Raw genomic sequence first — 23721 nt, forward strand, 5'->3', positions numbered from 1 at the left:
AGATCATACTAGGGAATCTGCTGGGGATGGTTATGGGGGCAGAGAGCCTGGAGGCAGGGATGCCAGTTATGAGGTTACTACAGTAGTCTTGGTGATAGGGTGACAAGGGCCTGTGCTAAGGCAGTGGCAGTGGGGACTGAAGAGAGAACATGATTTGAGAGATATTTAGGATAAAAAGTAGACTGGATTGTCCTGAGTGATCAATTCAGTATAGACACTTTGAGATGACTATGCATCTTCTGCCTGGGGTGACTGGGGAGAGAGTGATACCTTTAACTAAAAAAAAGAAGGAAAAAGGAAAGGAAGGAAGAAAGGAAGGAAGGAGGGAGAGAGGGAAGGAAGGGAGAAAACACAGGAGGGGGAGCAAGTTTTGTGGGAGACAGCTGATCAGGTTCTCTCTTGTGTTTCAGATACCTGCAGGTCATGCATGTTTCGAACAAGATACAATATTCACCTCAGACTGACAGGTGGACCTGGTAGAAATTATTTGATTGGTATCCTAAAAAAACCCCAAGATCCACAGACATGTGTTGAATTTCCTTGGATTATGAGAGGGTAGGTAAGGATACAGATGAATATGTGGAGGTGATGCATATTCATCAGGGGGACTTAACTGACATTCATTTTGACAACCATTTGTTGAGCATCAACTATATTCCAGGCCCCATGCTGGGCTCTACACATATGTGAACTGGACTTGGGATTTGCTTTTAAAGGCCCCTCACCCTTCTTGGGAAAACAGAAATGCGTAAGTCTCTGTAAGAGAGGAGCAATGTAGAGGAAAGAACACTGCCCTGGGTGTCAGGGGTTCTGGGTTTACTTTAGCATGGGCTTTGCCATGAGCTGGTTGTATGATTTTTCAGCTAGTTACTTCTCTCTGGTTCTCAATTTCCAACTACAAAGTTAGAGAGTTTGCCTAACAAACTCTAAGTTGTCTCCCAGCGTTAACCATTGTGACTGCAAATTTCATTGTTCCTCCTGGCCTTGACTTTGCTGGCTGGATTACTTCTGGCAGGATGGGAAGGACCTGGGACCTGGGGTGTGAAATCCACTTACTTAGGCAATTAGATATTGGCACATGAGCAGGACAGAAGTTATCTTCCTGTCAGGTCCCGACAGAGTTTCAGACAGGCGGAGCAGTGTGAGTGCAGTCCCACTGTGGGAAGGAAGGACCATAACAAACCTGGTGTCCATGAGACGTGTGCTGTCCCACTTGGCAGAGCATGCAGTAGCCCCATCAGGCTGATGGCAGTTGGGAAATGCACCCATTGAGAGCAGGACCTCCGTGTTGGAGCTCAGGAGCAGCCCAAATTGAGGTATGGTGGGTGGACTCAGAATAGTGACCAAAACTGAAATCCACTAAGGAAGCCAGGAGACATGATGGGCCCTGGGTTGGAAGCAATGTGTCATTAGATAAAAATCCTGCTAGGGCAAGTCTGTAACCTAGGAAACAGGAAGTTCATGCAGCAGGGCTCTGCATTCTGGCCAGACTGAGGGCATGGCACTTCGCACAAGGCCACCAGACGCGGGCTGGGGCAGTGTAAATCTTCCACTTCTTTGCTCCTTCTCCCCCAAGGAGAATGTTGGGATGCTGAGGTAGAGACAGCAGTCAGGGGGATGTATGGACTCATCTGTGAGGAGCCGAGGGGGCCAAGAGCTGGGTCCCGGAGGCTGGGGCTGATGCCACCTTCACCTGGGAGTAGATGACAGTGGAGCCCTGAGGGGAAAGAGCACAGGTGAGGGCAGAGCTGGAGGGCCTACGGAGGGTGGGGTGGCGGGAGCATGAGGTCATGAGACTCACCTGGTGCCTGAGAAGTGCTGGAGCAGAGGCTGCTGTGGAAGGAAGGGAAGCGTTCAGCTGGGGAAGGCGCACTTGGGCGCGCTCCCTGCACCTGAGCTGTTAGGCTGGCCCAGAGTCTCCTTAGGGCCCTCTCTCCCCTCCTTGTCCTCTCCTTGCCCTGCAGCTGCTCCCTTCCTAAGACTCTTGGCCTCCCAGCCCTGATGACCCTTCTCCTCAACATCACCTGGCACTTTGTTCCCCATGCTGAGCTGCCCAGGGGCTCTCCAAAGAAAGAAACTGACTTTTATCGTGTTAGTTCTTTGACCATAGAATTATATTATGTATTATGGAGAGGCGGTGTGGCTTGGAGCGTGTTTTAGAGAGCAGACTCTGGATCCAGACGTGTCAAACCAAGCCCTGGATCTGCCTTGCCGCCTCTGTGGCCCTGGGCAAGTCATTCAGCAGTGCCTGCCTCAGTTGCCTCATCTATATGACAATAATAATGGAATAATATTATTATTATGGAATAATAATATCATCTGCCTTTAGGGTTATTGTAAAGTTATATGAGATTTTTTTGTGTGTATGTATGTATAATTTCTATCTATCACATGCTGAGCAGTTGCTATGTGCCAGTACAGTTCTGAGTGCTATAAATATGTTCTCTTTCTCTCTCTCTTTATCATATGTACATATGCTACAGTTCTATATGTATATGCTATGTGTACAATTATAAGGGCTATACATATAAATATAGTGTATTTATTTATTTATAGCATTTAGAATTATACCTAGTACATAAGAACTGCTCAACACATGATAGATATTAGAAATTATTATTGTTATATTATTTTCAAACTGGAGTTAAACATGACATTCTTCAGACAGGGCTCTTTCCTTTTGGATTGGAAAGAGCACCAAGGCTCCCTGGAATTGCACTGAGAAGCAGAGTTTAGTCCAGATCTTGAATTCTGGACCCAGACTGTTTGATGATTTACTAGCTATATGACTTCAAGCAAGTCATTTAAGGTCTCTATGCCTCAGTTTCCTTATCTGTAAAATGGGGCTAATAACAGCATTTCTGTCAAAGAGGGTCGTAAGTATGAATGAGTTCATGTGTTAGAGGGGTGCAATAAGACCAAGAATGGAGTACAAACACAATTCACTTGACTTTACACAAGAGAAATTGGAAAAGCAGAGAGGGAAGCACACTGGTTAAAATCACACAGCACTTTTGATAAAGCAGAGTTAGAAAGAAAAGCCTGCCCCAAAGGGCCTTGCTCCCCTGTCCTGCTCCTAGCAGGAGGAAGCCACACTGGGATTCTCTCACTGCAAACCACCTACCGTGAGTAAGGACTTGTGCCACAGCCAGACGACCCACATACACATTGTAATAGCTGCTTGACACTGCTGTTGTAACAGCATTTTCATGTGTTTTCTCATCGAATCCTTGCAATAACCCTATGAGATAGTGTGGTAACCAGAATAATGTCCCCCCACAGATGTCCATGTCCTAATCCCTGCAACCTGTGAATATATTCTTTAGATGGAAAAGAGGACTTTTCAAATGTGATTAAGATTACAGAATGAGCTAATGAGATTATTCTGGATTATATAGGTTTGCTCAATATAATCGTATGAATCCTTAAAATTGAAGAACTTTTCCCAGCTGTAGTCAGGAGACCTGACTATGGAAGACAGCTAGAGAGACACAATTTTGCTGACTTTGAAGATGGAGAAGGGGGCATGAGGCAAGAAGAGTGGGAGTTCTCTATCAGCTAGAACAGGCAAGAAACACATTCACCCCTAGAGCCTCCAGAAAGGAATGTAGCCCTGCCAACACCCTAGTTTTAGCCCAATAAGACCAGGTCAGACTGCTGACCTACAGAGCTGTAAGACAATAAGTTCATATTGTTCAATCCCACCAAGTTTGTGGTAATTTGTCACAGCAGCAACAGAAAACTAATACAGGCAGATAGGTGCTATGGACTGAATATTTGAGTCCCTCTCCAAATTCATTTGTTAAAACCCTAGTCACCAATGTGATGGTATTTGGAGGTGGGGCCTTTGGGAGATAGTTAGATCAGGAAGGGATTAGTGCCCTTATAAGATGAGACATAGAGAGATGATCTCTTTCTCTGCCATGTGAAGATACAGCAAGAAAGCATATGTCTGCAAACCAGGATGAGGGCTCTTTCCAAGAACCTGACCATGCTGGGACCTTGATGTTGGACTTTCAGCCTCAGAACTATGAGAAATAAGTGTTTGCTCTTTAAGCCTCCCAGTCTGTGGTATTCAGTTGTAGTAGCCAGAATTAAGGCAGTAGGATGGGGACACTGAAGCTCTGAGTTAAGCGACTACCCACATGATGGTTTTGTGACTCAGGTTATACTGAGGCCATCTGTAGAGAATGGAGAAAGCAGCACTGCATAGTGAGCTTGGGTTGACCCCAAGCAGTGTAGGCACTGGTTAAGAAGCACAGTGACCCAGCGTGACGGATGGTTCCGTGCCCAGTTGGCCCAGACCTGCTGAGGGGGTGGAGCCTGAGCTGCACAGCAATAGGCTGTCAAAGCAGAGGGTTGGCCAGAACAGAAACTTCCTCAGGTCTTACCTGCATACTTGTTTTCTCCTTGGCTGCTCCATACTTCTGAGTAAACCACGTCTCCTCCTCTAGGATTTACTTAGAAAGAAGTTGGAGTTTCAGAGGACACTAACGTTCTTGCCTCTTGTCTAAGCTACTTCCTCCTCCAGAGTTTGTTCTCTGGAAGGACTAGCGCTCCAGGAAGGTAGTCCCTTCTCATCTCCTGCCCCCGCCCCCTTCCTTCACCAACCCCATGGCCCCTGCCAAAATGGAGGGTGCTGGGACCTCACCATTGCTGTACACTGGTTGCAGTTCTATCCAGGCTGGTACATTGTGGTAGGTGGGTTCTTGGGGGTCAGAGTTTGAAGGGCTCCTATGAGACACAGAAATATTGATATTTCCCAGAAATCTTGACAAAATAGCTCTAATGATCACTCCCAGTTAGTGAGTTTTTGCTACAGGGTGGCTGCCAAGCCTGGAAACAAAGACAAGTACATAAAAAATGGTTTATGAATATTACATTATGAACCGTGATAAATTAATATTATCTATGTTTCTGGGCTTTATGGCCACCTGGTATGTAACAGGCATTGTGTTAATGCTTATCACAATATTGTTAGTTCTATTTATCCCCATTTTATAGATGAAGAAAAACGGAGGTTCCATAAGGTAAAGTGACTTACCAAGACCATGTAACCAGAAAGGGGAAGAGCCAATATTCAAACCCAGCTCCAAAGCCTCCACTCTCAGAGAGACCAGAGTCTCAGAGAAAATCAGGAATGAGAAAGGCTCAGAGGAACTCTTAATGGTTTAGATACTGCTACTGTGGGTTTGCCCAGGGATAGTTTGTGAGCCATGGTGCAGTTCCTAAAGTCAATCTTTGGGATCCAATATGGTGGCCCCTTCTTCAAAGGCACCACCTTCCTACTGGCAGAATGACCTCTCTGGGAGGCCAAGTAATATAGGTCCATCTTCTTGGCTGTCAGTACAACAGGTGTTGATTTGGTTGGCCATATCCAGAGCTTCCCAGGCTGATTAAGCTCAGATAGTCTTAAAATATAGATGGATTCAGTGGTCATAGCAGACACTCAGAAAACCAAGTCAACAATGGTAGAAGGATGTGAGTTAATAAATAAAAAGCAACGCACACTTGATGTAAAAAGAGGGCCTGAACAGGTAAGGTGGTGAGTGAGAGGGTCCTGGGAATTGTCTTGAGATATCTCAAGGGTGGTGGCAACATGAAGTGGATACAACAACATGCAGCAGAAACTGTGCTCTTAGTAATAATCAGATTCAATTCCATTTTTTCTACTCTGTGGGCATTTCATTCACCACAAAGGAATACAGCCCTGGTCTTACCTGGAGAGGTCAGAGGCAAGCCTTCTCTCTGAAAAGGAAAGTAGAAGGGCGTTGGATTTGGATAAAGAAGACCTTCCCTAGAAACTGTCAGGGGTTGCTGACACTGAAGTTTGAATTTTTCTTTGCTATGCCCAAGGAAGGGAGCAGACTAGGCAAAAGCTACTGACTCTGGCCTCCAGCGGGATATAATTTTAATATGAAAGAGGGGGTCCACAATCCATAGTCTTTTAACCTGGAGCTTTTAAAAATGATAATCAACAGCTGTGGGTAGGAAAATAGACTTGATCAGCTATAAAAATACTGTACATTAAAAAAAATCAGTAAGTTACCAAATCCTATTTAATTTCTGTTTTCACTGCTATTTCTGTTTTTCTCCTCCTCTTCCTATTCCTTGGGAGTTTTCTAAGGGTAGAGAGGCAGATACACTGCAGTTTATGATGCTGGATAAACTACATCTCTCAAGGCATCTTCTACCCCAATAGGAACCTCACATTTGGTAAGGAGGAATTCTGGGGGATCCAGAGGGAAATGTGAAGGATTGTGGACAGGAGAGGAGGAGATATTGAGAGACTGTGGGGGTGGCTACAGAGTCAGCATGAGCCTGAGGGAATAGGAGCAAGAAGGGCTTGAGCTCCGGTAGAAGTACTCTCAGGGAGGTACCCACCTGCTTTTCTTGAGAGCCAGCAATACAGCAGCAGTGCCCCAGTAACAAGGCTCACCACGCTGAGCAGCCCCCCGGTGACTCCAGTGGCTATAGGACCACTTCTGTTCCCAGTCAGCCCTGAGGGGAGACCCTGAGCATGAGCCAGAGGGAGAGGCCTTGTGGTCTTGAACTGCCCCAACCCCTGGAGCTGATGCCTGGGCCTGGGAGAGAGGATGAACCTAGACAACCAGGATGCCTGAGGCTACACAGGGGCTGATGTGGCACAGGAAATGGCTCCTCTCCTTGTGAGGAAGCTCATCTCTGCATCTGAGGCAAGGGTTGGGGGGCCAGGACGGAGGGTCGGCAGTGAGAGGAGAGGCAGCCAGCGGATGAGCACCTAATTCAGTGAGGCTCTTTGTCCAACCCTCCACCCTTCAAAGTACGATCACTTCAGCAACAGTTCAGAAAAATTTAGAGAGCTACCAGCTTTGTGTACTTGTTCCTGAGAAGCACTGTCCTGGCCAAGTCTCATGAGGATTATCAGAGTGTCCTTGGAGGAAATATTTTGTTCACATCTGAGGCCTGGACATCAGAGACTTACCTGTAATAGAAAGTGTTACCACCTCACTGCACTGGGTCCCCAGGCCATTGTCAGCCTCACAGGAGTAGTTTCCAGAATGTTCTGTAGTCAGAGAGAAGTTGAAGGATGCTCTTCCTCCAAAAGGGGCCGAGCTGCTCCCCAGGATGACATCCTCATGATAAAACCGGTACAGGATTGGGGGAGAGCCTCTCAGGGCCTCACAGTGAAGCTCCACCACGTCCCCCACCACAGCCTGGGTCCGAAAGGCCCTGAGGGTGAGGACGGGGCGAGACACTGGAACTGAAGGAAAACAAAAAGCTCACAATAGTTTCTGCTTCTAGCATACTTGTAAAAACCAAAAAGTATCATAAACAAATGGAAAAAGTCAGATCTCAGTCTTGGAAAATAGATCGAAATGTATGTGGTAGAGAAAGCTAATTACCTTGTTCTACGAACAGCTTTCAATGTGCAAACATAGCCAATAGAAAAGTGTGGAAAGAGCATGAATCACTGAAAACTTCAAATAGCCAAATAAGAAGATTCTCATCTCCATTACTAATTAAATATTTACAAATAAAAACAACCATAAGATACAATTCTTTTTCCTGTCCACCAGACTGGTAAACTTAAATAGATTGGTAATACTGATGAAATTGTGGATAAATGGGTACCTTAATATGTCCTATGTGGGAACACACATTTAAGACACTTGCTTGAGTGGCAATTTGGCAATATCTACCAAATTTAAAATACACATAAACTTTGACCCAGCAAATCTACTTCTAGGATCATCTCCTTTAGGAATACTGACATAAGGTATGCCAAAATATCTGTACAAGGATTTCTACTGTAGTATTTACATAGTAGCTAAAAACTAGAGACAACCTAGTGGACTGGGCAATGAAATGCCAAAGATATTCAAGATGTGTTTTTTAAACTAAACTCAAGATGTATTTTTAAGTAGAAAATGCAATTTGCATAACTATATGTGTAATACACTTCTTTTTTTGTAAAAAAAATTCTATACCTTTATGTTTATAGAATATTTCTGGAAGAATACCCATGAAATGGTTAATAGTGGTTATGTCTGGGGAGTGTGTGGATATGAAAGTGTGTGGGAGCAGGTAGACACAGACCTTTACTTTTCAATATTGTCCCTTTTGTATCATTTGAATGTTTTATCATGAAGAGTTATGTATTCTGGGGCCGGCCCGTGGCTCACTCGGGAGAGTGCGGTGCTGATAACACCAAGGCCCTGGGTTCGGATCCCATATATGGATGGCCGGTTCGCTCACTGGCTGAGCGTGGTGCTGACAACACCAAGTCAAGGGTTAAGATCCCCTTACCGGTCATCTTTAAAAAAAAAAAAAAAAAGAGTTATGTATTCTTTCAAAACAACAAATTATTAAATACTCAAAAGTTGTATTAAAATGTGGCCACAAAGGCTGAAGAAGTGTCTTAACGTAGACTAACATTGAGAGCTGGGTAGGCTGCAACCTGGCTTGACCATTGCTAGCTGTGTGTGTAAGCTACTTTATCTCACCAAACTTCAGTTTCCTCTCAGGCAAATTGTGGATAAAAATGAAATCATTTTTATCCTCATAGGTTCATCTTTTTAAAAATATTTTTTAACTTTTATTGTATTAGGAATAATTGACAAAAATTACATATATTCATGGTGTACAAAGTGATATTTTGATATTTGTATACATTGTGGAATGATTAAATCAAATGAATTAATATACTTATCACCTCACACACATCATTTTTTGTGATGAGAACATTTAAAATCTACTCTTTTAGCAATTTTTAAAAATTTTATTATTTTTTTAATTGACACATAATAATTGTACATGTGATATTTGGATTATGTATACAATGTGTCATGATCAAGTCATGGTAATTAGCATATCTGTCTCCTCAAACATTTGCCATTTCTTTGCCTCACAGGTATATCTTAATGATTAAATGAGATATCGCTTGGTAAGCAGTAAGCACAGGACTTGGCACATAGTGAGGGCTCAGTGAGTGTGGATGTTAATGATGTTGGTGACAATAGTAATGAGAAATATTCCTTTCTTCTGGCAGTTTATCCATGATCTGTGTCCTAATTCCAGGACTAAAACACAATTCATCCAGGCTGGGCAAGAAGCCTTTTAGCTGTGATAGCAGCAGCAGCATTAATAACATGCATTTGTATGAGGGAATCATAGGAACAAGGGCATGGGGATGAGCAAAAAATCATAAAAATCATGAGTACAGAGTGCAGGAGGTATAATGTGCTGGTTTACTGTGTTGTGAGGAGAGAGGGAGCAGCACTCAGTTAGGGTACACACCTGGGTGGTGGATCTAAGAGGCAAGTGTATGAACCATGTGGCAAGAGTCCCTGTAAATCTCAGAGGAAAATTGGCTGAGGCAAGTGCTGCTGGTGGGGGAAGAAGAATGAGCTGATTGAATGGGAAAAAACAAATCTGAAATCAAGTCACCTCCTGGATGCCAGAGAAATGGCTGCACCGGCCACCTTGATGAGAGGCTGTATCCTGGGCTAGTGTTCCCAAATCAGGCTGCTCATCTAACTTTTTCTCTATTCCTTGTGATACCCAGGGACCCAGCTAAGAGAGACTAAGAGTTTCAGTCAGTTTTGCTGTATATAACTCAGAGGGTGTTTGCATACCATTGCATGGTCTCCTGTTTCTCTGGGATATATCCCAGGAGCTAGAACAACCTGCTTCTCCTTTTGCACTCCTTGTCTCCTTCCAGGAACCTTTGAGTGTGTATACTCCACCTTCCCTGTCCACCAAGATTATAGAATTCTTGGGCAGGGGATGACCATGATTTCTATCTAGTGTTATTTTCCCAGTTTACTGGTGAGGAACTTGAGGTCAACAGGAAAAATGGTTGGCCAAGGTCATACAGCCATTTAACCTTGGAACCAAGTCTAGAACATTCATCTCAACAGCGCTTAGCATACTTTTGCTATACCCTTGATTTCTCTAAACAGGAGTTTAGAGGTTTGATTTATTGGGGGTCATCACCAAACATATTCAAAGCTCACAAGAAGCAGTTTTCCTTTGGTTATTATACTTAATGGAAGAGGTCAAAGGACAACTTAGAGAATGAAGGAATTTGATTGGTGGGTGGTCATTTCCATTTTATATCACCCTGCTTTCCCTTCCCTGCCCTGGTCCCTTGCTTTAAGGATCACTGGGTGCCTCTCCTGAAAGGTTGTGCACATAGCTAATGTTAACACAGGATTTTAATGTGGAGATGTGAGGAAGATTTATATCCCTGGTAATGAAAGAAGCTCGAAAGTAGTGGCTTGATGGGAGTCAGTGACAGAAGAGCCCGGATGAAGAATGGCCTAATCTTTCTGGAGGCAGAGAAACCCACACTCAGAAATCTTTGGTTGTCTTTTGTATCGTAATTTCAGATCTGAATACAGTCTATGTTCTAAAAAGTTTTCTTTGCATTTTTAGTAGGGAATTTTGATCACATTCAAGAGTACTGCTTGAACTGTGCTGCTGGGGAAGCCCTTGTTCTTGAAATCATATCACAGGAAGGATTCCAGACTTTCAGATGGAGTTTCTGTAGGCAGGATGTACGCTGGGATGTCGTACCAGCAAATAGTCCTGACAAGCACGGTAGCTCCATTTCCAGCTGCTGGGGAGAGAAGGGCCAACTCACCTGTGACTTTGAGAGTCTCCACCTTACTACGCTGAGCCCCCAAGCCATTGTCAGCCTCACAAGAGTAGTTTCCAGAGTGTTCTGTGGTCAGGGAGAGGTTAAAGGATGCTCCTCCTCCAGAGGGGGCCGAGCTGCTCCCCAGGGTGACATCCTCACGATAAAACTGGTACAAGATTGGAGGAGAGCCCCTCAGGACCTCACAGTGAAGCTCCACCATGTCCCCAACCACAGCCTTAGCCCTGGGGGCTCTGAGGGTGAGGATAGGGTGAGACACTGGAACTGAGGAAGAAAAAACAGTGAACCATTAGCTTCATCTGTTTAAATACATTCCTCCATGCTAAAGACTTTTCAAGTGAGAAAATTCTTTTCTCAGTTTTTAATGACCTTGTGACATTACTCAGAACTCAGCTGTAATTTCTTCAGATCTCAAGGAAAAATAATGTTTGCGTAGTGCTATACACAGTCTGGAGTACTTGGATATACAAACTCAGATGTACTGAGGAATCTGAAAACAAAAATGAAGCTGAAACTTGGGCATTTGAGAAGTCAAAGGACAATTGGGGAAAAAGAGAAATCAGTTCAGTAGAAAATGAGGAGCAAGGAGAGAACTTTGCTTATGTAGACAGGGATTTAATTGAGCCTGGGCTGCGTCAGAAATGAGGCGCACAAGATAGTTAGTATCCATCAGTTTACTTGCTCATCCTTATATTAGTTCATTAAAAATTAATTGAGAAATCAGTAAGTCCCATGAGCTGTACTATATGCTGGGGATACAATGGTAAGAAAGACATAATCCCTTCTCTCATAGATCCTACAGTCTAGAAGGGATGATAGGCAGCAATTAAACAAAAATACAAATATAGAATTAAAACATTGGTAATTCATACAAAGTAAAGGAAAGAGTGCTATTAGATGTATAATACTGATACCTGACTTAGTATGGGTTAGTCAGAAAACACTGACATTTGAAATTAACCAGGTAAAGAGGGAGGTGTAGAGTGTACTAGGCATGCAGACAGCATGTGCAAAGGCCCTGAGTTGGGAAGAAGGTTGGCACATTTGAGTTATTAAAGCAAGGTGGCAGCAGCATTAACAAAAGGTTCTGAAGAGTGCTGTGAAATAGGAGGCTGGAGAGCAAGGCAGGGCTTTATAAGGTATGCTAAGGATTTTGATCTTTCTTCACAGAGCAATGGAAAGTCTATAAGTCATCTATGCAGGGATGTGAAGTGATCAAATCTGTCCCTTTAAAAGACCATTCTGACCTCAGTGTGGAAAATAAACTAGCAGGGCAGAAGTGGAATGGAGGGGTAGTTAGCACTGCAGTCACTGAAATGATGGTGGATTGGACTGGGATCATCGCAGTAGAGATAGAAAGAGATCCAAGAAATATTTAAGAAGTAAAGTCAATGGGAATTGTGATTAACTGGCTGTGAGAGGTGAGGGAGAGAATGTCAAGAAAGACTCCTGGGTTTCTGCCTTGGGCATTTGGATGGAAAGAGGTGTCTTTCGCAGAGGTAGGAATCCTTGGAAGAGGAACAGGTCTGAGAGGAATGTCAGGAGTTCAGTTTTAGAGATGTTCAAGTTGATGAATTTTTGAGATATTTGAGTGGAGATATGGCACATGCAGGTGTTGAAGTGGGAGGTCTCCTTCAGAGATAGAAGTTTAGGAATCATTTATGGACGATGAGGCCATTTATGGATAACATACTCAGGATCACTCAGTGGAAAAATATAGATAAGAGAAGAGGGCACAGGTCAAAGCTCCGGAATAGGCCAACACTTAAAAGTTGTCTGTAAAAGGAGGAGCCAGTAAAGAAGACCAAGAGACAGTGGCCAAAGAGAAACAAGGGACCAGAGAGGGTGGAGTCATAGAAGCCAAGGAAGGGAGGGTTTCAAGAAGGAAGAAATGGTAAACAATATGGAATACTTCCGAGATATCAAGTAAGATGAGGATTGGAAGATGGCCTTTGGATTTACAGCCATGGAAGTCATCGGTGACCTTTGTGAGAATGATTCTGGTGGCGAGGTCAGAAGAACCTAGTGGATTAGAACCTAGTGGGTAATAAAAGAATGGAGATAACCTGGGCAGCTGACTCATTTCTGGAAGTTTATTCATGATGCAGCAGTGGGTGGATGCATAAGTGAGATCAAGTGAGGATTTTCTTAGATATGGGAGACACGTAGCATGTTAAATGCCAATGGGAAGGGTCCTATAGAGAGGGAGGTGTTGGGAGCCATAAAAGTGAAAAGGATAATTGGTTGCATAAAGCTTCTGGGAATGCATGAAAGAGTGGAATCTAGAGATCAGATGGAGATGTTCACTTGACATAGAGGGCAGAGTCCTCTCCTCCACACCTTAGAGAAGGGATGATTGATGGATACAGAGACAGATACTCAGTTTGGTGGTGGGAATTGAGGGTGTTATTGTCTGATGGATTAAGGAGAGAACAGAGGTGTTAATGAGCTGGGTGTTCTGTTGAGATCGGAGAACAATGGTGAAAGCTGGAGTTGAAACTAAGAGGACAGGAGGTTGTGTTCGAACGGGTGCTTAAAATTGTTATTTTGGTGAAGAAGCAGTGTGTGTATGTGGGAGTGGGTGACTGATATAAAGAGAACAGGCCATGGTGTTGAGTGGGTCATACATAGACATTAGAGTCATGAAATGATGGTAGAATGTGGGTGAAGAGGAAGACTGTGAGTGAAGCGCCAAAGCCTTCATTGAAAGTGGGCGTGATCAAGAGGTCAGCACATGGCAGGGACATGTGAGAGGCAGTGATATTGCTGAATGGAACAAGGACATATAAGAAGGCAGGAGAATGATGTTGGGACGTCCTCTAGCAAGGGTCCTGAGTGGGAACTCAAGCCGCTTTGGGTCAGGGGCAGAAGAAGCCAGAGAGAAATTTGTGAGCCAGTAAGAGAATGTGTTGGTCTTTTTATTAACTGACCGAGAGAGAAACCACAACTAAATCTCTTCTGAGGTGAGACACACTGAACTTCATAATTTCCTCTCTTACTGATCACTGTTGACCCAGATATAGTTTGTATTTTGGAAAAGGCTTTACCCCCAGGTTAGGGGAGTTTTGGTTATAACGTCTGAAGAGTGCTGCTACCAGGAAAGGTACAGCAAGCAAAGGGAAGGTGCAAGCTCCTGAACATGTAGAATCCCAAACTCCCAGATCAAGCCTTTGTAGGCAGCAGGCCTACCATGATGTCACACAGCAAGTGGCTCTGTGGAAACTGTAGCTCTAATCTTGGATACTGGGGAAGGTGGGGGAGATGGTCTTGATGTCCCTTGTGCTGCAAGTTGGAAAGGTCAACTTACTCATGACACTGAGTGACACTGTGTCACTGCATTGGGTCCTCCGGCCATTGTTGGCATCACAGGAGTAGCTTCCAGAATGTTCTGTGGTCAGGGAGATGCTGAAGGACACACCTCCCCCAGATGGGGCTGAGCTGTTCCCCAGGGTGACATCTTCATGATAAAAGTGGTACAGGATCGGGGGAGTGCCCCTCAGGGCCTCACAATGAAGTTCCACCATGTCCCCCACCACAGCCTGGGTCCTGGGAGCCCTGAGGGTGAGGACAGGGCGAGACACTGGAACTGAGGGAGAAAATGAGTTAGTTGACACCAGTATCTTTATTTTTATTTTTAAATTAAAAATAGCTCCTTATTTAAATAAAAATCAATCTTTGAAGAATTATATAAAGTAAAAATTGAAAGTTCTGCTGCTTCCTTTATTTTCATTTTCCAGAGATTATCTCTACTGAGTATCTGGTGATACTTTCCAGATCTTTTCCATGTATAAGCACACTCACTCATACCAACACATATGTGAACACTTAAGAAACACACATGCATGGGATGACAATGTTCATACTGGTCTACAACTTGCTGCTTTTTTTCTTAGCAACATATCATGGGCATCTCTCTATGTTATTATTTAAAGGTCCACATCATTCACTTTAAAAGATCAACTTCATCGATACATTATTTACACACAATACAGTGAAACTTTTTAAAATTTACAATTTGATGATTTTGGATATTACCCGATTATTTTTAACAACTACAAAGTATTCCATTGTATGGATTTACCATAATCCATTTAAGCAATTCCCCATTAATAGGTGTTTAGGTTGTTGTTTTTAAAATTTCAAATAATGCTGTATTAAATAATCCTGTACACATATCATTGTACAGTTGTGCATGCATTTCTTAGGATAGCTTTTTAGAATGGAATTTCTGGGATGAAGTACATGAAAAATTTAAATAATGATACATAATGCCAAATTGTTCTTCAGAAAGGTTAGACCAGTTGATGCTTGTACTAATAGTAAGAATTTCTGTTTTCCTACTCCCTGAACAGTTATGGTTGCATCAGTGCAGAAGTTTAATTTTATTATTTATTCTCTGATTCCAGTCTTAATATTTATAGTTGTTTCACCTGAACAATTCACTCATTTTATCCTATGTGACCCTACTAGTTGTTTTTCCACAGAATTTTAGTAAAGTATAAACCATTAATGATGAGTTACTGTCTGCAAAGTATTCAGAAATGATTTACAAAATGGAAATTTTGAAATCTGACCTTAATTTTTAAAAACTGTCAGGTCAATTCTTGTTTATTTCCTGCTATGAGGTAATGATACTCACAAGAAAATAATTATACTTTTACTTCCTCTCCTCCATCTAACCAACTGATATTTCTTGTGGACTGAATTATGTCCACCCCAAACTCACTGAAGCTTGAATTGTGTCCCCCAAGTTTATGTATTAGAATCTTAGCCCGCACTGTGACTGTTAAGAGGGTGGGAAATCCTATTATGGTAATTGAAAGGTGGAGCCTTAAATAGGTGATTGGATTGTAGGATCATGCCATAGTGAATGGATTAAAAATGGTGGTCAAGGGCATGGTTCTGAGGGCCTTAAGAGAAGAGGAGAGTCTGTCTTTCTCACTATCTCTGCTCTCTCTCTGCTTGCAATGTGAGATCCCTGGGTCACAGTCACCACCACCAGGTGGACTTTGGACTTCCCAGCCTTACAAACTGTAAGTGATAAATTTCGTTCTTCTTTCTCATTACCCAGCTCCATGTGTAGCAACACAAAACAGACTAATACAGGAAATTGGTACCAGAGAAGTGGGGTGTTGCTTATAACAAGTACTTGAAAATGTGGATGTGGCTTTGGAACTGGGTGTTAGGCAAAGGTTTGGAATAGTTTGGAGGACTCAGAAGAAGACAAAAAGACCAGGGAAATTTTGGAATATCTAAGAGAATGGTTACGTGGTGGCAAGTGGAATGCTGACAGAAATATGGACTATAAAGACCATTCTAAGGAGGTGTCGGATAGAAATAAGAACTTCATTGGAAACTGAGGCAAAAATCACCCTTGCTGTGAACTGGCAAGGAATTTGGCTGCACTGTGTCCATGCCGTAGGACTTTGGGGAAGTTGGAACTTAGAAGTTGTGAACCAGAGTATCTGGTGGAAGAAATTTCTAAGCAGTAAAGCATTAAGAAAGCTGTATGGCTACTTGCAACAGCCTACTTTGAGTTATGGCGGCAAAAGCATGACATAAAGCCAGGATTTAAAAGGGAAGCAGAGTGTAAAGATTTGGAAAATTTGCAGCCTGGCCATGTGGTAGAGAAGCAGAGAGCATTTTCAGAAGAAAAATTCAATGGTACTGAGAAGATTGACACAAAAGAAAGGGATTATCAGGAAAAGGGGAAAAAAGCCCTGAAGGCATTGCAAAAGCCTCTGGGACCAACCCTTCTATTTCAGGCCCAGAGGACTAGGGAGACAGAATAGTCTTGGGGAATAGGCCCGAGGCACCCTCCACAGGTTTGCTGCCCAGGGCCACCTGGAGAAGCTGCTGCCAGTACCAGCACCCCAGGTGCTTTGGCTGCTCCAGCTGTGGCTGGACGTGCAGCTTTGGAAAAAACAAGCTGGAAGCCTTGGCGGAACCCACGTGGTGTTAGGTCTGCAGGCTTGCAGAATGCTAGAGCTGTGGAGGCTTGAGAGCCTCCACCCTGATTTCAGAGGATGTATGGACAAGTCTGGGGGCCCAGGAAGAGATCTATCACAGGGGTGGAGTCACCGCAGACAACCTTCACTAGAGCAATGCTGAGTGGAAATGTGGGGTCAGAGTTGCAGCAGAGAAACCCCGTTAGCACCATGTCTAGTGGAGCTGTAAGGACGGGATGACCATGGAGACCCCAGTTCTGTGGAACTACCAATGTGAAGTGCCAGCCTGTGAGAGTTAAAGCATCACCTTAGACCTGGAAAGCCATAGAAGTGGAGCTGCCTGAGGACTTGGGGACCCAACCCCCACACCAGTGTGTAGAGGACGTTGAACATGGAGTCAAGTTATCTGATTCACCAGCTTTGAACATGGAGTCAAGTTATCTGAATCTTTCGCCTGCCTTGCTGGGTTTTGGACTTGTTTGGTACCTGTTTCTCTTTTCTTTTGGCCTATTTCTCCTCTTTGGAATGGGTATATGTACCCTATGTTTGTCCTACCATTGTATCTTGGAAGTAGATAACTTGTATTGGTTTCACAGATGGGACTTTGAACTCTGGATTTTTGAGTTGAAACGAGTTAAGACTTTGGGGATGAAATGAATGTATTTGCATGTGAAAAGACATGAGTTTTGGGGGGCCAGGGGTGGAAAATAGTGGACTGAATTATGTCCCTCCAAAACTCACTGAAGCTTGAATTGTGTACCCCAAGTTTATGTATTAGAATCTTAGCCCCCACTGTGACTGTGAAGAGGGTGGGAAATCCTATTATCATAATTGAAAGGTGGAGCCTTGAAGAGGTGATTAGATTGTAGGACCATGTCATAGCGAATGGATTAAAAATGGTGGTCAAGGGCGTGGTTCTGAGGGCTTTAAAAGAAGAGGAGAGTCTGTCTTTCTTGCTCTCTCTGCTTCCACCATCTTGCAATGTGAGATCCCTGGGTCACTGTCACCACCAGATGGACTTTGGACTTCCCAGCCTCAGAAACTGTAAGCAATAAATTTTGTTTTTCTTTGTAATTACCCAGTTCTGTGTGTTTTGTTATAATGAACACAAAACGGGCTAATACAGTTACATATATTTTTTACATTTTCAGATTTATAATAGTTACTTTCTATTCTGTAACCATAGTTCTCACAGTTGATTAGCTTTTGTTTGCATATTTAAATCAGTGGTTTTCAACCCTGTTGATACAATATTCTTGCCTGAGGATATGGTAACAATGTTGATTATGAGGACCCATCTAAGAAACTGAATTTAGTTGATCTGGAGAGGGACTTAGTAACAGGGCTTTTTATAAGTTCTCAGGTGATTTTAATGAGCAGTGAAGATTGTGATACACTAATCTATATAGATTCAGTATTCACTTTTCAAAACACAGTTTCCTTGTTATGTGTCCTTTATATTAACTCACATTTTGGTATACTGAACTTTGCCGTCAAGTAATTTTTCAAGAACGGTTAGTGGGTACTAAGTTCTTTGAATCCCTGCATTTTTGACAATGCCTTCTTGAATCTACATAAAATTCTCCGTTCTTATTCCTCTCTTGGAAGTTCCAATCTGGACACCATGCACCTCTCTGTTGGCACTGAAGTTCAAAACCTTTAGATATATCTTCTGATCTACATATTCAAGTTTTCTTTACTTGGGAAAATTTTCTTTTTACATGTTGAGTTTTATTTTTCTCTTTAGTTTGGTCTCCTAATTTAGAGACATTTAATTATCCACATGTGGTCTCCATTGTCTGATCTTCACGTTATCATTTTTTTTTGCTTCTATTTCTGTCTTTCTACTTTGCATTATGTGTTATTTTTCCAAACTGATTCTTTGTTCTATTAACAGTTTTCAGACATATCCATTCTATTATTACTGCTTCAAGTCTGGATCTTATTTCTAAAATAGCTTTGCTAATTTTTTTGGTTTTTTCCTCCTCACTTTTGCTAGATTTTTAAAAATCTCTTTTTATCATCTTATCATCTCTTCTTTGACCTCTTTTCATTCCTTTTATGCTTTCTTTTTCTGGAGTCCATACTTTCTTTAATTGTATTGATATTTTAATTATATTGATAATACCTATATTGATAAAAAATTTAACTAATTTTTTAATTAATTAAAAAATAATTGGTTATTTTTTTTCTATTTTCTATAGAAATTCTTCTTAAAAGTATTGTGTATAGGGGTTTCCTTTCTCTCCCTTTATAAGTTTAAATGCATCTATGGATCTCAAAATCGGACCGTTTTTGCTTATTACTCATTCTTCAATGAATAAAGTTGTATTCAGGGTCTGGTATTTCCTTGAGAATTCTGTGTGTATGTGTGTTTCAGTGATCCCAGGGCTGTTGATAGATTTAAAAGGTATATTTATTGAAACACTTTCCCATGAAATCTGTCTGTGTCCTCTGTTTGGGGCACATTCCTTCAAAGAAAGCAGATTATTCTGCCAGAAAGTTTGCTCGGCTCACAGCGAAGCTTCTCAGCTCACAGGCAACTTGTTTGTTAATTTATACTATATTTATTTCTGTTCAGTTGATATTATAAGCAGCTGCAAAGATCAGTGTTTTCTCCCTGCTCTTCTCTTCATCTAAGCCCAAAGACATTTTGTTCATTGAATTAGAAATGCTGACTCAGGACCTGCTCAACACCAAACACTGAGTAGGTGCAGGGATGTAGTAGAGATAAAGACTGATGAGGTTCTGTTCTCATGAAGCCTATATTCTGTTGCCATTGAAGGAGACAAACAAGAAGCAGGAAATAAAGAGGTTTTAGATATTGCTAAATGCAAGAAGAAAAGAAAACATGATAATGGGACAGAAGATACACTAAGGCTGGGGGCTTTCCTAGACAGATTGGGCTCTAACTTTGGAGTCAAGGTCTCAGAACATTTAAATTTCTTAGATAATCTCCTTACTCAGCAATTTATATTGGGGGCACATCTTCCTCTGCTCATTCTTGATTTCCACTGGGTTAGGGTTAGGATTAGGGTGTTTGATCTAAAACAAGAGCTACCAGGGAGCAAGAGCTTCTTTAGACATATGTTCCAAGACTGTAGTAGTAAGCTTCACATGAACTCGTGTGTACTTAAGATAAGACCACTGCTCTGGCAACTCTCCTAGTTTACAAATTCTTACTAGACCACACTTTCAGTTACAATCACACTCTCACTAATTCCTGCTCCCAAAGACCTTATCTCTGCTAACTCTCCCTTTGATGGATGATGAGACTCTGTCAAGGTGGTGCTGTCCCTTGTTTTCCCTTTGTTCTGTGATCCTGGCTTTGTAGCACCCACAGGTTTCTGTGGTGGTCTTCCATGGGCTTTGATAAGAGCTTTTCAGTCTCTCCTCATTTCATTTTCTCTTTGGACTTATAAATTTCTGGCCTCTGGCTTCCTGTTCCAATTCAAATTATAGAATTCTGGGGCTAGAAGGGATCCTAATTATTGTCCTACCTAACTTACAAAGAAAGTTTAAATGTCTTGCTTAAACCATGAACTAGCTATTTTCATACCCAGAGCTAGAATTCAGGTCTTCTGACATATAGTTATAGCATACAACCCAAGTAAGGTGTTTATCATGTGCTATATACCAGCTCTTTCTAGGAAACCTGATGGTCCCTGCCATGCATATTCTTCTCTAAAAAGGTATTTTCTTAAACATAGTTCATTATGTATCATGTTATTCCATGTGATCCTGCTATGTTGTCCATAATTTGTTGAATTCGAGGTGGGCAGGTGTGGGCAATTGGTTTAAGGAGAACCCATGTATAGGCTTGCCAGCAGCCTTGGAGGGGCTTAGAGACTAGGCTGCCCAACTAGACCAGTCAGAAACACTGCTTTGGTGGTGAGCCATGTAACATTGGCTGTTGGAGCAGAAGCTCAAATACAGAGAAAGAAGTCAGTATCCAGAGACCCAAGGCAGTAGATTCCAGAATTAGCAGAAGCTTCGAGTAAACAGAAATCATGAGGTAGAGGGAACAAGAGTGGAGAACACTGAGAACCAGGGGCAATAGGGGCAGGAGAACATAGTTGAAAGAAAATAGTTGGTGCATCTGGAAGTTGAGAGTAATGGCAGCTTCTACTTGTGTTGTGTGCTATAACTGTGGGTCAGAAGACCTGAATTCTAGCTTATCAGGTGTCAGTATCACTTGTTTTTGGGAAATACATCATATTCCCAGGGATCTCTTAGTTCTTCTTCTCTGAATCCGGCTGTGCTGTTTTTCTTGTGTTTTTTTTTTTTTTTTTTTTTTAACTGCTTGCATAGCCTTACAACAAATCCTCACCCACGGGAGACACCTGGGGCCTCTGTTTTTTTATCATGTAATATGGTCAGATGCACTGGTTTCAAGAGTTTTCTATCATACCATTAGGCTTCTCTAAAAAGAAAACTGGACTTTCACTCTCTGCTAAACAAACATCCAAGTGTAAACAGGAGCAATTTTGCTCCTAAAATGACACCTTTTTGATGGTTATATGGGTAATCATGAGTTATACATGTGTGATTTGTGCACTTTTCTGAATGTATGTTATACTTCAACAAAAATTTTAAAAATATAATGCAATAAAAGGACACTTATTTTAATGGATTAGAAGACAAGGAATTAAGAAAACCCCAGAAAACCGAGGAGCTGGTTCCCAGGGAATCATTTCCTACTTTTTGTTCACATTCAGCTCTCTCTGCACCTACTGTGAGAGTTCAAACTGCTTAGGAACTCTCTGGAGAAATTAAGGTCTTGCCCAGCATTTGCCCATGTAACCTGCTTGTAGTTAAGTTAATATGAAAGTGTGAGTGGAGAAATAGAAGGTTCTTCTATGCATCAAGTTAAGAAAATTGGCTTGGGGACTGAACATATAGGGCAAGAAAAGACAATTTGAGAAAATTTGGGTAAAAGCTGGGACGTCTAATGAACTATCTTAGGGATCTGGCTGGGCCAGTGCTAAATGAGGACTGAGGCCCACAGACAGCTCATTCATTGAGAAGGAAGCCAAGAAGGGGATTAGGTTGAATGAGGTAGAAAGCCAGAAAGTGGGAGCACATTTCTGAAAGCTTTGGTGAGAGAGGGATCTGGGCCAGGAATGGGTGCTTGACAGGGACCTGGGGCTTACCGATGACGGAGAGGCTCACTGCCCCACTGCGCTGGTGGCTGAAGTCATTGCTGGCTGTGCAGTGGTAGTTCCCAGAGTGCTGTGCGGTCACAGGGAAGCTGTAGGACGCTTTTCCAGAGGGCATAAATATGTCCCACAGGAGGATGTCCTCGTGATAAAACTGGTACAGGATGCGGGGAGAGCCTCTTTGGGCTTCACAGTAAAGTGTCGCCACATCTCCCTCGTGAACCCTGGCCTCAGGAGTGCTGAGGGTGAGGACAGGATGAGACACAGGGACTGAGGGAGAGAAAAAGTGAGTGGACAGTTGCTTCTTCCACTTACTGTGGATTTCTATTTGTGGCCAGTGCAAATGCCTATTCTCGTCTCCACTAGCCCTCAGGGCGGCCCAGCAACCTCCCAGGCTCCTCTCACCAGCTCTCCCCTTTCCTCCACGCTGCTCTTTTCTAGTCTGTTTCTTTGTCACCAGAACTCTAGTCTCTTCTCCTATGCTGGCTCCCTTGTTAGGTGACCTGCCTCCCTTTTGCAGAGGAGATGAGGCCCTCAGGGAGGGAGTCCCTTATCTGGCTGCCAGCAGACACATACCCTTACCTGCACCAGCTTCTTCCCTCCACCTTGTGACCATGGAAAAGCTGTCCCTCCATACCCAAGTCATTCTGTGTTTTCTTGTCAGTCCCTGTTCTCCATTTCCCCTTGACTCAGGTTGGCCTCAGTGCTGTGCCTTTGATCCTTTTCCCTTCCAGATTCACATACTCTCCCAGGGCCATGTTTTCTGCTCTTACCATCTCTCTGCACCCAGACTAACCCTCTTAATTTACAGGTAAGAAAATTGATTCAGGGAGAGACTCAGAGACCAGCCTGTGACCAGGTTGTTTCCAGGCCCAGCCAAGACCTTGGTCTGTCTCCTGATTCCTGGTGCAGTGGTGAATCATGTTGTCTTCTAGAAAGCTAGCCTGGATTCGCCGTGAGCGGGAGGGACGACAACGGGCTCCACAGAAGGTGTTTTCCCTGCACTACCATAGCTACCTTAACAGCTTTGAGGGCAGCGTTGTATTGTATGCTAGTAAAGGAGGTGATGCAGTCTAAGTTTTTCCCCTTCTTCCATAGTTTCTTCTTTGAAATCATTTATTCCCCAAACTTTTGTCCTGTGCTTTTCTTGTTCTCAAGTACTCTGCTCCAAACACTTATTCTAGGAGTCTGTCCATCTGGCTGAGCAGAGTCCATTCAGCCTAGTCAGAGTCTCTGCCATAGCCCACAGCTTATGTCTATAGGCCTGGTAGGAAAAAAATGGTGTCAGGAAAGAGAACCTTCAGAGAGAAAAGAAAGAGTTGTATCTAGTGGCATTGAAAGAAAACATAAACCTATCTCTATTTTCTTAGTCTTTCCTGGTTCTGAGCTCTTCTAAAATGTCCACAAGAGTTGGGGCCTTCTGCTATACTTCTGCACTTTCCACATGGCCCCGTGGCCCAGGCTGATGTGCAGCTCTGCCCAGCTCGTCCAGCCCCATCCCCGGCAAATCTCAGAACCCACTGAACTCACTCTGCACATGTATCTGGAAACCCAAGCTCTGTTTCTTGATCTTGTAAGTTATTGCCTTTGCCTCGCACCAGTAGGACCCTGAGTCTTTAGTCCGCATGGTAGTGATCTGGTGTTCTGGGGAGCTGCTACAGCCTGGTATCAGGGTCTGGTCATCTCTGAAGAAGCAGAACTGGAGCAGGATGGCTGACCTCTCCGGAGAAAGCTCGGTCTCACAGGTCAGGGTCATGGGGCTCCCCTCTGTGGGCTGGGAGGGGCTGGCTGTCAGCACAGGACGTGGAAACAGCTCTAGAGAGAAGAATCACAAAAGTCCCCAGAGCAGTGAGGCTTGGAACCGCTCTGGAGAAAAATGCAACTCATCCTCATTACCAGCAGTGAGAACATACAAAAGCAGGCAAAGAAAGGAATGCCACTTTTGATTCCTAACATCCTTCAGCCCAAAGCA

At 43.1% G+C, this 23721-nt stretch overlaps 1 protein-coding gene across 1 annotated transcript in view; it reads right to left on the reverse strand.

Moving 5' to 3' along the window:
* Nucleotides 1-1627: 1627 nt before the first annotated feature.
* The window catches only part of FCRL5 (Fc receptor like 5), a gene marked incomplete at its 5' end in the record, with an annotated part of 32459 nt that continues 10365 nt past the window's right edge, over nt 1628-23721 (reverse strand). The window contains 11 exons of the mRNA XM_063105851.1: nt 1628-1717; nt 1802-1833; nt 4392-4460; nt 4652-4734; nt 5721-5744; nt 6381-6501; nt 6965-7243; nt 10628-10906; nt 13950-14228; nt 21744-22019; nt 23280-23564. Coding sequence (XP_062961921.1) covers nt 1628-1717; nt 1802-1833; nt 4392-4460; nt 4652-4734; nt 5721-5744; nt 6381-6501; nt 6965-7243; nt 10628-10906; nt 13950-14228; nt 21744-22019; nt 23280-23564 — 1817 coding nt within the window. The remainder of the gene's footprint in view (nt 1718-1801; nt 1834-4391; nt 4461-4651; nt 4735-5720; nt 5745-6380; nt 6502-6964; nt 7244-10627; nt 10907-13949; nt 14229-21743; nt 22020-23279; nt 23565-23721) is intronic.

The sequence above is a fragment of the Cynocephalus volans genome, chromosome 8, assembly GCF_027409185.1.
Source record: "Cynocephalus volans isolate mCynVol1 chromosome 8, mCynVol1.pri, whole genome shotgun sequence".
Lineage (NCBI taxonomy): Eukaryota > Metazoa > Chordata > Mammalia > Dermoptera > Cynocephalidae > Cynocephalus > Cynocephalus volans.